The sequence below is a fragment of the Lagopus leucura genome, unplaced genomic scaffold, assembly GCF_019238085.1.
Source record: "Lagopus leucura isolate 7727_CA_CO unplaced genomic scaffold, USGS_WTPT01 Super-Scaffold_100001, whole genome shotgun sequence".
Lineage (NCBI taxonomy): Eukaryota > Metazoa > Chordata > Aves > Galliformes > Phasianidae > Lagopus > Lagopus leucura.
In genome coordinates this window covers 9913787-9927238 of record NW_024962262.1, presented here as the reverse complement: position 1 = coordinate 9927238, position 13452 = coordinate 9913787, and the positions used below count along the sequence as shown (strand labels likewise).

At 40.5% G+C, this 13452-nt stretch overlaps 1 protein-coding gene across 1 annotated transcript in view; it reads left to right on the top strand.

The window, feature by feature from the left end:
• Positions 1-12269, top strand: part of LHFPL6 (LHFPL tetraspan subfamily member 6) — a 136623-nt gene extending 124354 nt beyond the window's left edge. Inside the window, exon 4 of the mRNA XM_042868468.1 lies at positions 11697-12269. Coding sequence (XP_042724402.1) covers positions 11697-11815 — 119 coding nt within the window. The 3' untranslated portion in view covers positions 11816-12269. The remainder of the gene's footprint in view (positions 1-11696) is intronic.
• The last annotated feature ends 1183 nt before the right edge of the window (positions 12270-13452 follow it).

The window sequence follows — 13452 nt, the reverse complement described above, 5'->3', positions numbered from 1 at the left end:
GCCTGCCCCTTCCCAGGCTTCAGTCACTGCTCTCCTCAGGGTGCAGAAAAGTGTTACTATTCCTGGTTATTTTTCTGAAAATCCACTTAGGCAGCTTCAAACTGTGCCACTGAGGAACACGCTGCGGTAAGGGGATGACAGCTGGACTAGATGATCTTAGTGATCCTTACCAACCTTAATGATTCCATGATTCTATGAAACTATGACCTTAAATACAGTCGTGCTTACAGCCAAGACCACCTTCTACATCTGATTCTTGACCCATTCATTTATTTTCATAAATTGAGCCGTTTCCCCATTTAAAACAGTGAAGGAATTCACATGAAAGATTTCAGCTTTTCCTCCTTGTATACATAAAGACCATGAACAGGGGACATACAATGTTAACTGTGAAGATGTGTACTCCTATTGTACTTTCTGGAGCTGTGCAGGGCATGTGTTTTGCATGCCTAGACTTGATGGCAGTGCTGGTCTTGCTGATCTTCAGGAATCTTGTGTTAACACATTAATTAACAGATTATAATGAGAGCTGAAACCCGATGTAGTAATTTTCACCAGGCAGCTCTGCCACTGAACTATTCCTTTTCCATATAGACTGGCAGTGAATTTAAATGTGTGTCTAGGATTTTTTTAAGTTAATGTCAGTGCCTTGTTGATGCTGTTATCAAAGTCATTTGTAAGGCAGAGGTACTGTCCAAGGGCTTTTTAATGGCCACGCTGCTCATCTCATTTGATATATATCTCTCCATTGGGGTGATAACCCAAACCCTCCAGTCTTTTCTGCATCATTAGAGACTAGTTTACTCATTATAGCCAGCAGAACAAAAATGATGTTTCAAAGACTTAATCTCACCCAGTCTCAAGACAAATTTTAGTAATTATTGCTTTCATTTGAATATTTAATTTGATTAAGCTGCAATGATATGCTTTCTATTTCTGAGTCTGTGAAATGAGTTGCCTCAAGAACCACACATACATGCACTGCATTCCTAATCTGCCCCTGCGAAAGGTAAGCTGCCATGAGCCCTGGGCTGGTGGGGTAAATGGTGGCAATAGGAGTGCTAGTCTTGCTCCTTCTGCTGCCATGTGTGCTGCTAAGAATGGCAACAGGATCCTCATTTGGTGCATGTGGTTACTTTCAAAGGGGAGGATGTTCAAATGGATGCTGATCAGGATGAAGTGGGCCATGGTGAATATGTACATTAGTAAAGGAGGCTCAAAGCGCACCAGGTTTGACCACAGAGCCAGTAAAGATAGGGGTTCAGCAACTGGTAAGATTTTCTGGGGACCTGCAAAATGAAATGAATCTTGATATTGGAGGTTGAAAAAAATAAACCAGGAGCTGCATTTACATCATAAGAGGATGAGAAGGACAAGAGGAAGGAGCAGAGAAGGGACTGCAAGAACTCACTTGTGAAGCAGGGGAATTGTGCTACCTAAAATGTAATGCTAACCAGAAACGTTTCAAAATTAGCTATTAAATGAAAATGGCTTGACAAAATTACCTCTGTAACATGCTCATAACTAGATAGAAGAAATAAATAGTGATGCTAAGAACCCATAAAAAGCCTAATCCTTAGTGGGTGCGCTAAATAAGGTGTTATTCTCTATCTCTTCATGCATTCTGAAAAGGCTTTAGAGTGATAGGCTTTCTAAATAGTGGTGAGATAGCCCAGATTGTGAAGATGGGACCCCCTTCCTCTGCACCCATCAAACAAACACATTTTTTGTGTCTATCTGGAGGAAATACTTAAAAAGGCTGCAGGATTTTTGTTTATGTGTAAGTGGATTAGGATATTCTCTTCTAGAAAACTGAGCTGACATTGTGACATGCCCACTGGTTTGCTGCTCTCTTTAACATTGGATATTCATTTGATTATTTTTTTTTTTTTAAGTGAACTACATCCAAATGGTTTACTTAGCAAATGTGCATTTAATTGGTCTAATTTTTTTGATCAAATAAAAGTGTTTGTACAATTTGATCTCTACAAAGGAGAGTCATTCTTCAGTTGAAGATACCCTGCCAAGGATAACCCTGTTTGTTGATTAAATTGCATTCAATAGATGAGCTGTTTTGCTAATGAGGAGAGGAGTAACCTCTGTAAATAGACAGACTGGCACACCCATAGAAGGACCTGCTGTCTGCTCATCTCTAGCAATCTGTTTTTGCCACAGTGAAAAGAACACAATGATAAACTAGGACTATGACCAATGATTCCTAGTAAACCTTGTTGCAGCAAGGTTGTTGTGGTATTTCCAGATCTCTGTTATGATTCCCAAGTCCCTGAGATCTGGTGAGACCTGTATGGAGGCACTGGGGCTCTGTTCCATACTGTGGCCATCTAAGATCATAGGTGCAGCTGAGTTCCCACCGAAACATCAGTCTGTGAAGCAGAGAATTCTTCTTCTGCTATTTTTAGGCTGGAAACTCCTACAAGGATGGCAATAATAATAAATAAGGGTGAGAGGAAAAGGATGGTCATGTTTTAAACTCATATCATATCAGTCAAGTGACTGACTGAAAGTCTTTTGTCTAATTATCATTACCTTAGATAGAGACTGGAGTTACAAAAATACCAGTACACATGATAATTTGACTGCCTTTCTGTTTTACCAAATCCCTAAGAAAGGCTCACAGTCATCATCTCTTGTCACCACGCAAGCTGTTGCTGTTATGCTGCATTATGTACGCACTGGAGTCACCTGTGAGCCCATTCAGAACAGCACTGCTGTGGCACATCATCCTCAGCAGTACACAGCTGCTGACCGAAGGGTGTGAATGTGAGTCAGATCTGCAGAATCTTGTGGCCTGCTAAAGGAACTTGCAGGCAATTTCCTCAAAGCAAGTACCTCTATAACACGTAGCATACGTTCAATTTTGCTGAGCTTGAGAGGCTAATATCCTGTTTTGTTTTCATTTCTAACTGTACCACACAAGAATAACAGCTCAAAAAAAATACTTCTTTTTAAGCAGGAAATTCTTTAAAGCGAGGGAATGAACGTTAAAGTGAGTCTGCATTAAAGTGAAGACTGCACCAGATGTATGAAAAAGCATCTACATTTTGCAAAACTCCTACTTTGATAGGAAGCCTTCTGAACTTGAATGCTTTTTTAAGACTATGCTGGTGTATATATGTGAGTTTACGTTAGCATTGGGGTTGAATGTCTAAACTCAACAAGAGACTTTATTTCAGGCCATCAGTTTCCCTTGATGCCCATGCAGAGGTTCCTCAGTTGTTTCATGCTCATCTCTGTTGCGATGGGTGTGGAGACAGCTAAATCCCACAGAAAGTGTCGGAGAGGACAGGACATGTTCAGCATAATTCATAAAATCAAGCCTTGGTTGGCATCTGGTAAAACAGCAACACATGAGCAATACCCAAATGCCCGAACAGCAAAATGCTTATCTAGAGTGAGATTCACTTGTTTAAACGTTGATGACTCATGCCACTTTAGGTGCCTTAGGAAATTTCATCTCACCTCTGGCTGCCACTCCCCTACCACCAGAGGTATGAAATGATATTAACCTGAAAGAATGAAAACACTTCATTTAAGAGAAACCTCAAATTTTAAGTTGAACTGTATGGGAAAAAAATAAAATAAAGTATAGTCTTCCTTAGAGGAAATGCAGTGTGCTAGGCAGCCAGGGTTTAGCCTGAATTTTTGATATCCCCACCTCTTTTTATGAGACATTACTCTTTATGTTGTATATGCCATAGATCTGTTTTATTTTCCACTGGTGATCATTTGTGCTAAGGAAGATCCCACACAGAAGGATCACTATTTGCTGTTCAAACTACTTTCAGGGCTTATCTTTGAGTTTCATGATGCTTTTATTTGCTAATAAAGGTGGTGAAAATCGCAGATCTGGCAGTAAGTGCTGGCAGGACTCAGGTGTGGCTGTAGGCACGCCATGCCCTGCCTACCCACCCTGTGGATGCTGCCACAGCCTGCCTGACATGCCTTCTGTGCTTGTTTGAGTTCATGCCATCCTTCTGAGGCTGGGAACATCCCCTTCCCTCTTTCTTCTACAAAGTCCCACTAGATCCTCTCCCGTTGTTTCATATCCTCCAGCTGTCACGCTCCATTGCTGATCATCACGCATAGGGAAGTCTGATGCAGCAGCAGCCAAAGCAACCCAAGCAGATGGCTGCAGACATGCACCTTCATTTGCCCTCCCATGTTTTGAGCTGCTGGGAGAGGGCTCCCCTGGCGAACGTGTCTGCATGGAGAGCAACTTCACAGGCTGACTCCCACCCTGAGCTTAACTATCAGCTGAATTGTCCTCAGAAGATCTCAGAAACTTCTCTGCAGAAGGATATTTGTTTCCAAATATCATTATTATTAAGGTTCCCTTCTATCATTTTTAAAGGACAAATATCTTAAAGACAACTGTTGACTTGATAATTATTTTTGCTAGAGAAATATCAGAGTAAATGATCTCTAAAAGCAAACTGCAGTTACTAAAACAACATAAAAAATTAAAAAAAAAACCCTCACAGAAAGCAGTGAACATTAAAACAAGCTTTGTCAACTAGTTTATTGGCCTTAGGTGGCATCATCTCAACATCTGGCTGAGCGTTGACATACAGTGCCAAAACTATCAAGGAAAGTGGTTAGAGGGGAGGACAATTTATTAGAATCCTATTAAAGGCAAAGGCTTTATAGCTCTATTTTTATGAGCAATCCTTCTGAGAAAGCTGGTTGCTTTGTTCACAGATTCCCTCGTGCAGCTCAGAGATTTTATGGGGGCCAAGCACAGTTTTTATAAGCGTGCCTGAGCTGCAGCTGCTAAGCTCATAGATAAATGAATGAGTCAGCTTTTGTGCTAGTAAAGAGAGTTGTTTCATCAAGAAACATTTCCTCTTTGGTGCTATCTAGTTATCTTTCATTCTTATTTCTTTGCAAGACTTCTGTGACTATCTCAAGGACCACAAATATCCTGTCTAACTTACCTTTGTTGCCAGAGTTAGACTATGCAAGAACCCTCTGGAGTCAAAGGAGGCAAGGAGGAACAACCAGAAGGGGATTCAGACCACTTCAGAGCAAGTGCCTCCTGCTCATTATTACTAGAAAAGGGCATCTAAACTTGTTATTTGGGATCCCTTCACAAATAAAAGGATTAAAACTAGGTACTACTAGACTAGGGTCCACCCAGCATACTTCAGATGACTACCTTAAAATGAAATGCATCACACTTTTTCTATCCACTGTCTCCAGAGGCAGTTTGGGGAACTAATCCAGTGTGGATTTCTGCATTGTGAATGTCCAGGGAGAGATGAAATTAATTTCATTTTATACACTAAGTGAGCTTTCTGCTGACTTTTTCCAATGGTCTTGGAGAGCTCCTGTTTAGTAGTACATGAGCTATTTACTCTTGGGATTTTGAGCATTGTAATTGTCACAAGATATTTTATAGAATCACAGAGTCATTAAGGTTGAAAAAGATCTCTGATATCATCCAGTCCAAACATCCACCTGTTTCTCCTTTGCTGTTTCACAATAAATCCATGCAGCAAATTTAAGATTTGATTAAACAAAATTAAGCAATCCTTCAAAGAAAGAAGGATTTTGCCATGGGAGTGTCTGCAAACAGCAGAGCTGAACAACTTAAAAGTTGTTGCTTCTTTTGCCACCTTTACACTTTGGACTTCATGAGGCTGCCCAGAAAAGCTGTGGATGCCCCAACCCTGGAGGCACACAAAGCCAAGTTGGATGGGGCCCTGCGCAGCCTGAGCTGCTTGGTGGCACTGCTCATAGCAGGGGGTTGGAACTGGGTGGGCTTTGAGGTTTCTTCCAACCCAAGGCATTCTAGGACTCAATGACGAATCAAAATACTCATGCAATTGATTCGACCAGTTATAATTAACCAAAATAGCTTGATCTCTACACATGTAAGAAATAATATATTTTTGAAAAGGCCTTTGGAAAGTCTGATCCATACAGTAGACAAAAAGAAACCACCTTCACCAAATTGATCATTGTGTATTGTGCTGTTTGTTCAGCTGCAGAATTACCTTACATAGCATACTTTCTTTGTTTCACATAACTACTTTAATCCTTTCTGGATGCATTCCAAGTTTTGACTTCTTCCCCTGCTTTTGTAGGTGATTTCAAATGATGTTTTTTCATTGTGTAGCTGTCAAGAAAAATATTCTTCAGCTATTTAATTTATCTTGGCTTTGTTTCAAAATAATTGTGCCTTCCTATTAATTAGCTGATTGTCTTTTACATTCATTTGAGGCTTTCGTATCTCTAAATCCCTATATACCCCTTAACATCACATTTTTTGGTTTCTTCTTTGATTACTATTTCTAGCACCCTGATTGATTACAGGAATTCACATTCCCCTGTAGTACAGGACTCTTATATGAAACTGTTAATTAGAGTTCTTGCACAAGTTTTTGCAAGTAGGAATTGTATCTTTTATTTTTGAAGGTGTATTATTTGTATTCTTCAGTGTGGGTAAATCTGAAACCCTTTTTCCTTCATCTTGGAAAACAGGCTGTACTTAGGATTAACTGTTTAGAGCCTGCCAAATACTAGCAGGCTGAAAGCTCGAGATAGCCCTGACATTAACAGTAAATAAGGTGCAAATATTTAAGATACTAAGTCTTGCAATTAACAAATTTGCATCCAAGACACTTTCATAATTCTGGATAGTTTCCATAAGTGCCAATTATTGTTATTTTAGATGAACAACATATGTTATTTCCAGGACCTTGATAACTGTGTGTTTTTTTTATAAGACATCAGAAGTACAAATCCTGGTAAAATTCAGTTTTAGCAACTGGATCCTGGCACAGCTCCACAGGAGATCAAGTATCCGCAAAGTTCCTGTTGCCAAAGTTCACTCACTCCCAAATTTCTCTTAATCTTTATTTGCCTTACATATTGGAGCAGGGGAGGGGAACAGAGGTCGCATTTCACGGCCTTGAGGATTACGTTAGAGATCAGGAAGGGGCATGGAAGTTTTTGTGAACAATCCCTTCCATCATTGCAACACTAGCCTTTCACATTCACTGAAGTCTTTCAATTTAGCAAATAATGTTTTATATTCTATGGGATATCTTTCTGCTGAGTCCTTCTTTGATGCTGTCCTCGTTCACCTCACTTTTGTCCTTTATCCTCGGGGACTGCAATGTCTTTCAGTCCTTTTACAAAGGAGAGGAGCATGATATTGCTACTCTTCCCTCCTTTTGTTTGCTTGGAAAGTGGCCAACAAGCCCTGTAGCTGCAAAGTCTGTGATTGTCTGATTTCACAGTTAATCCTGACGCTCTCTTACTGCCTATCTCAAATGTGAAAAGAGAGTTCATAATGCCAGTTTTACCAGAGCTGACTTGGATGGTTCTACTTCACTGAGCTGCTGGAAGGGAAGAGCTCCAATTAGTAATGCTTTCCTTTCCAGAATTAATAAAAAACCAAAACCGCAGCTCACATTTTCTCCTCCATACTGATCTGCTAGGTAAAGACTGATTAGTAAAGAGCAGCAACACTTCCATGCAGAGAAGGGAGTCGCTGTGGTGTGTATCATCTGTGTCAGCCAGAAGAGCACTTCAGTTGGTGGGGAGTTTACTTTGGCATGAAACAAGATCAGCCCATCTTATGTGCAGGAACAGGTACACATTCTTGCATGCATCTCCACACACCCCTGGCACATTTCTACATGTATATATTTCTCTGCAGTCTTGATGAAAACAACACCTTTTCTGTGTATGTGAAGATTTACAAAATTGCACTTATTTAATTCTATCATGTAATTAGGTAGCGTTGCTCTTCATTCTAGTGATTTGACATTAATTTCAAAAAAGGGAAACTGCACTGCAATAATTCTGATGTTTAATATTCTGGGCTGTGTGAAGGCAAAGTGCCCCTCTTGATGGTCAAATTCAAGCCCAGTTCTGTAGAGCTTTTAATCATTTGCTTTCCTCCGAATACGTGGTTAGTCGCACTGATGTCCGTACAATAAAGGTTGAACATGAGAAAGGATTATTCTACAGCACCTCTTATTGCAATATTTATAAAAACTAGTAATTAATAATTAGTTGTAACTAATTAACAAATAATAGTAACTGATTTGTAGAAAATAAGATGCTAGAAAGCAAAGTCTATCTTTGCTATGACAAAGCATTTTGATAGGTGTATCTCTTTCCATTTGGTACTATATTTAATTACTTATTAATCCTACTTTTTATAAAGCTTCATGTTTCTTATAAATTGATAGTTTAATATCAAAGTGAAACAAAAACAACTCTGCAATGTAAACTGCAGTTAATTTGCCCAATTATTGGCAACCACTAATTTTTCTTGAGGGTGTAGGGGATTAAAATAGCACATACACGTAGTAAAATGAGAACATTAATGCAGAAACATTAACATTATTTTTTTTCCTTGCGCAATAAGGGTAGTATATTTTCGGTTTGACATGTAGCTATGCAGTTTAGGCAATCTCTCATTTCAACAAGTACTTTTAGAATAGATTCTCTCTGGCCTTATAGCTGTACTAATCTATGAACTTACCTCTACTTAAAATGAAAAGTATGACTAAGTTCTATGCCCTCAGACACCTTCCTGCTGCAGGCACTTCTTCTGCACTTGAAATAGCTTGAAATGCTGTTCTGCTCAGCATCATGCAAGTAGAGATCAAGCTGTTTTGTCTGAGGCCTCCCATTGCTCCTGACACAGGCTGGAAATAATGGCCAGGTTTATTGCTTTGTTATTATTGCTCAAAGGTCAGCCTTCCTGCTCTTTCATCCATTGTTCTGCACTCTCCCGTTCTTATATTTGTTCATCTTGACCCAGCTCACACCTGTGATGTAGATTGCATTTGTTAGATTAAGGGACTGCCTGCCTTGCCTCAGAGCACTAAGTAGGACAGTGATCCTTAGAGTAAATGGAGCATGGTATGAAGAAATAGATGCTATTTTCCTCATCCAAGACTGTATGTGCATGGTGTATTTGTTAGACACATCTCTGATACTAATTTAACAGTCCTTAATATGAATTAGGTGCACTCTTCTCCTCTCCAATGACCAATGCACAGAAGTTGAAATCACATCATGCAAAGGTCAAATTTACTTCACTATATTCCATGTAGGTCACAGCTTTAGGCAGTGCAAGCAGGCAAATCTTTAAACTATTTTTAAGTAGTGTTTAAATGTTTAGTTTCTCTACTTGGAAGCATCACAATGAGAAAGTTTTAAATTTTGAAGTGGCCATTACAATTCTTTTGTAGCTTTAGGAATACTTGGCAGTTCACAAGACCTATCAATTGTAGTCCATCACCTTCAACTCTGGTATAAACATGATCATTTTCAAAGCAATCCAGTTGATTTAGACAGATGGTATGTGCTTAATTCTGGTTTTGAAAATCCCAGCAAAAACCACAGACATGTGTGTACAGGTAAAGGAATTGTCCAGAGATGGGTCTGTTCTATCCAGAGACTGCTGTACAGTCAGGCAAGGATCATCGCCAGGGACACTGCAAGGCACTTGGCAGCTCTCCATGATTTCTGATGGTCTTCTATGTTGCAAGTCAGATTCTCCGTGTGGCCTTTTGTAAGGGAGCCAAGAATTGTTTCAATCTACAGAACACATCAAGATTACAAAACCAAATAAATATCTCTCTCTACTGCAGCACATTCAGGGGAGAGAATATGAGCCCAAACCAGGGCCTCAGCTCCTAAAATTCTCTGGTTATGGAAGTATCTTTGTTTCACTGAGCCTTTTATAGAAATAAAAAGAAATTGAGTATTATGAAGAAAAGAAACAAGTAGTATGCTGCATGTTGTGGCATCATCCTGAGGTCTGCAGAAGGGACACGAGCATAAGTGTTGTCTCCCACTCACATCTCATTATAAGACTGGCCTGCCACTATCCTGCACACAGCTGATGGACATGCTGTTTGCCTTCAGGCATGCTAATGCTTTTGACATGTTGAAATGTACAGACATCTTGTGCATCTTGTGCCTAAGGCAGGATTAGCAATCTTGATAACTGTCCAGCCCACAAGCCTGGACCTCAAGAACACCATTAGGACAAAGTATGGATGTGCCACCTGTTTCAGCTTTTTCTAGGTGGAAACTGTTGTTACCTTCTGTTCTCTGGAGGGAGGAATAGTGCCAGCAGGTAGGAAGGAGGTGTAGTATTGCTGAGAGTGCATACTGGTCAGTGAAGAGAGATGGTACTTCAGTAGGAGAGAGAGAACAGTTGAAATCAAGATGACCAACATGATGAAGCCAAAGTGATGATGCTTATTAAGACTGATTGAAGTCCTCAGGAGTAGAATCATGGAATCACCAAGGTTGGAAAAGACCTCCAAGATCATCTAGTCCAACCGTCTGCCTAACACCAATATTTCCCACTAAACCATGTCCCTCATTTCAACATCTAAATGTTTCTTGAACACCTCCACCACCAGGGATGATGACTCCACTACCTTCCTGGGCAGCCCATTCTAGCTCCTGACCACTCTTTTGTAGAAGAAATATTTACTGACATCCAATTTGAGGCCTATTGCTAGTTATGCAGGAGAAGAGGCTGACCCCCTCCTTTCCATAACTTCCTTTCAGGCCATTGTAGAGAGCGATAAGGTTTCCCCTGAGCCTCCTCTTCTCCAGACTAACAATCTAATTTCCCTCAGCTGTTCCTCATAAGTTTTGTGCTCCAGACCCCTCACCAGCTTCATTACCCTTCTCTGGATGTGCTGCAGAGCCTCAATATCTTTCTTGCAGCAGTCAGCTCAAAACTGAACACAGTACTCAAAGTGCAACCTCACCAATGCTGAGTACACGGGGATGATCACTTTTCTGCTCCTGCTGGCAACACTTCCTCTGATAGAAGCTAGGATGCCATTGGCCTTCTTGGCCACTTAGACAGTAATAGCAGTGTTGCCTGGAAGGAGAGCAATCACTTTATGGTTCACTGTGGGGTTCCTCAGCGCCATTTTTTTGTGGATGAGTTTGACTTATATAATGATACTAAGGCCCTTTAAAAGTATTGAAGGCCATATTAAGATGTTGTGAAAACACACCAGGCTAAATATCCATGAAGTTTTAAGTAATGAGTGGAGACATTGGGTGGGAACAGGGAAGTCTCTCTCCTTTTGTATTTTAATGAAATGTGATATTCACTGGAAGTCTGATCTTAGTGTGAATTAAGGATCTGATTTGCTTTTGGTGGCAACTTGTGAAAATAGTGGGAATTAGAAGCCCCTGTGCAATTTGTTCCACAACATTATGCTCCTTTGGCCCAGAGAGCCTGTGTTTCTTCTCTTGACAACCCAGTGTCCTGGCCTGTCACTTCATATCCTCCTCTCCTAGATGGAGACATCTGCCAGATGGTCCCATTACATGAGATTGTGGAGCTGGTATGACTCTGCTGCTTCGGCTGCTGTCCCGCATCAGTCCAATTGGAAACCCACAAGTCCTGAAAATATGCTTAGAAATGTGGGAGCTCATTTATTTGGTCAGTAAATGCGTACTGCTGGAGCAGAGATTTAGGGAGAAAAAATAGCTTTTACGTAGTTCTCCCATCTGCCTTCCTCCAAGTTTTTGCTGCAGGGTAAAGCAATGAATGGTACCATGGCCTGTCCTTGGGCTTGGCAGGCCGAGAGGCGCCTGCTCTACTGCTGACATGTGTTTGGAGCCAGCAGCCTCTGCCTTTCCTATCATGTCTTGCTCTGTTTCCCTTGCAGGAACCTGCGAAATCGGCTGGGCTTACTACTGCACAGGTGGGGGTGCGGCGGCAGCCATGCTGGTGTGCACCTGGCTGGCCTGCTTCTCGGGCAAGAAGCAGAAGCAGTATCCCTACTGAGCAGCCCCGGGTGCGGGCAGCTGCCAGAAGCACAAGGGCCTACAGGTGTCTTCTGGACCACAGTGACAACAAAAAGGAAAATTTTAAGTGCTTTCGTTCTGAAACTCAGTAGGATGGGCTGGTGGGTGGCACTGGGAGCCCAGGGGAAGAAGGTGAACCATGGACCAAAGCCACCCCGCCAGGCAGGCTGGGGAAGGGCCTCCTCACCACCCCGCAGAAATATAACCATGTAAACAAGGAAAACTCCACTTTGGCAAATTGTGACATTCTGCGTGCACCAATTAATGGCGGGATTAGTGAGGAAAAGATATTGCTGGGAGGCTGGGGTAATGCCCCTGCAATGCGGTGTTCCCAAAAGCACACACACAGATGTTGACCATGGCACAAAATGACTAGAGAGAAAAACCTTTTTGGTGCGATTCTTCTTTCTTTCTTTCTTTTTTTTTTTTTTTTTAGAACTTCTTTTTGGTGGATTAAATTTCAGTGTTACAACACTTTTTAATCTATACGTTACACCTAATAAAAGGACCAATAAGCCACTTTATCAGTATTTTGTATGTTCTCTCCACATTTCTCTTCCTCAAACATTTAGCCACTGCTTATTCATCCCTATAGATCTTTTATTAAGCCTCTGTGTTTCAGCATTATTACAAAAATGCAGCATAATAACTTGGCAGATGTAGCCGTTGCCTATAGTACTTTTATGAAGTGCAGTAAATGGGCATTTTTCTGTCCATTGAAAATTTCACTTACAGTACTGTAGAACTCCGTTGGTTATGCTAGACTGACAGGGAACTTATTACAGACATAGATTTTTGTCTCTGTTATGTTTAGCTCATTGATGTCGTATTGTGCTGTACCATGTTTATTATTTCAATATTCATTTTTGTAAAAAAAAAAAAAAATTATATATAAATGTGCTATTTTATGTTTGTATTTGAAAAATCTCTGTAAATAAATTTTTCCTTGATCAATACTTGCAATTTGTGGTTGTGTCATGAGATGAAGAAATTCCCTTCTTAGATCCCCATCTAAAAAAATGTCTTGGAAATAATTGAAGCTTTTAAACCATACTGTATCTTTTTTTCCTTATAAAACACATGCATTTAGGATTCATCTGCACAGCCTGAGGATAGATGTCTGCTAGCACTTAAATCAAGCCATCACGTCCAACATTTTTGCTTGATGCTGTTGGGTATGGTGTAGGACATCACAGAGACCTTCCCCATTCTGGCCTGGACACAGCATTTCACACAGTACTGGTATCCCTTTTAGTTGACTGAAACAAACCCTTACTATTTTAATAGCAGCCATACTGACTAAAATGCCTAAAAAGGAGGTAGTCCCCCCATGAGGCACTGTATTTAAAAAACTAAAAATAACTTAAAAAAAAGACCTCTTAGTGTCGTTAAGAAAAATAATATTAATTTGAGATATGGAAATTTTTAAGGGATTTTCAGTCATAGCACTGACTGTGGTTGCTGCCATTCATTTTTATGCTCTGTTTTCCCAATATGATACTTCTGTCATTGCCTGTTTCAAAACTATTGTGTGTATACTAGTTATGGTTCTGCTGGTTAACAGTGTATGTGCTGTTGTAACTCTGAAACTCTACAATGCTCTGTACATTGCACTGG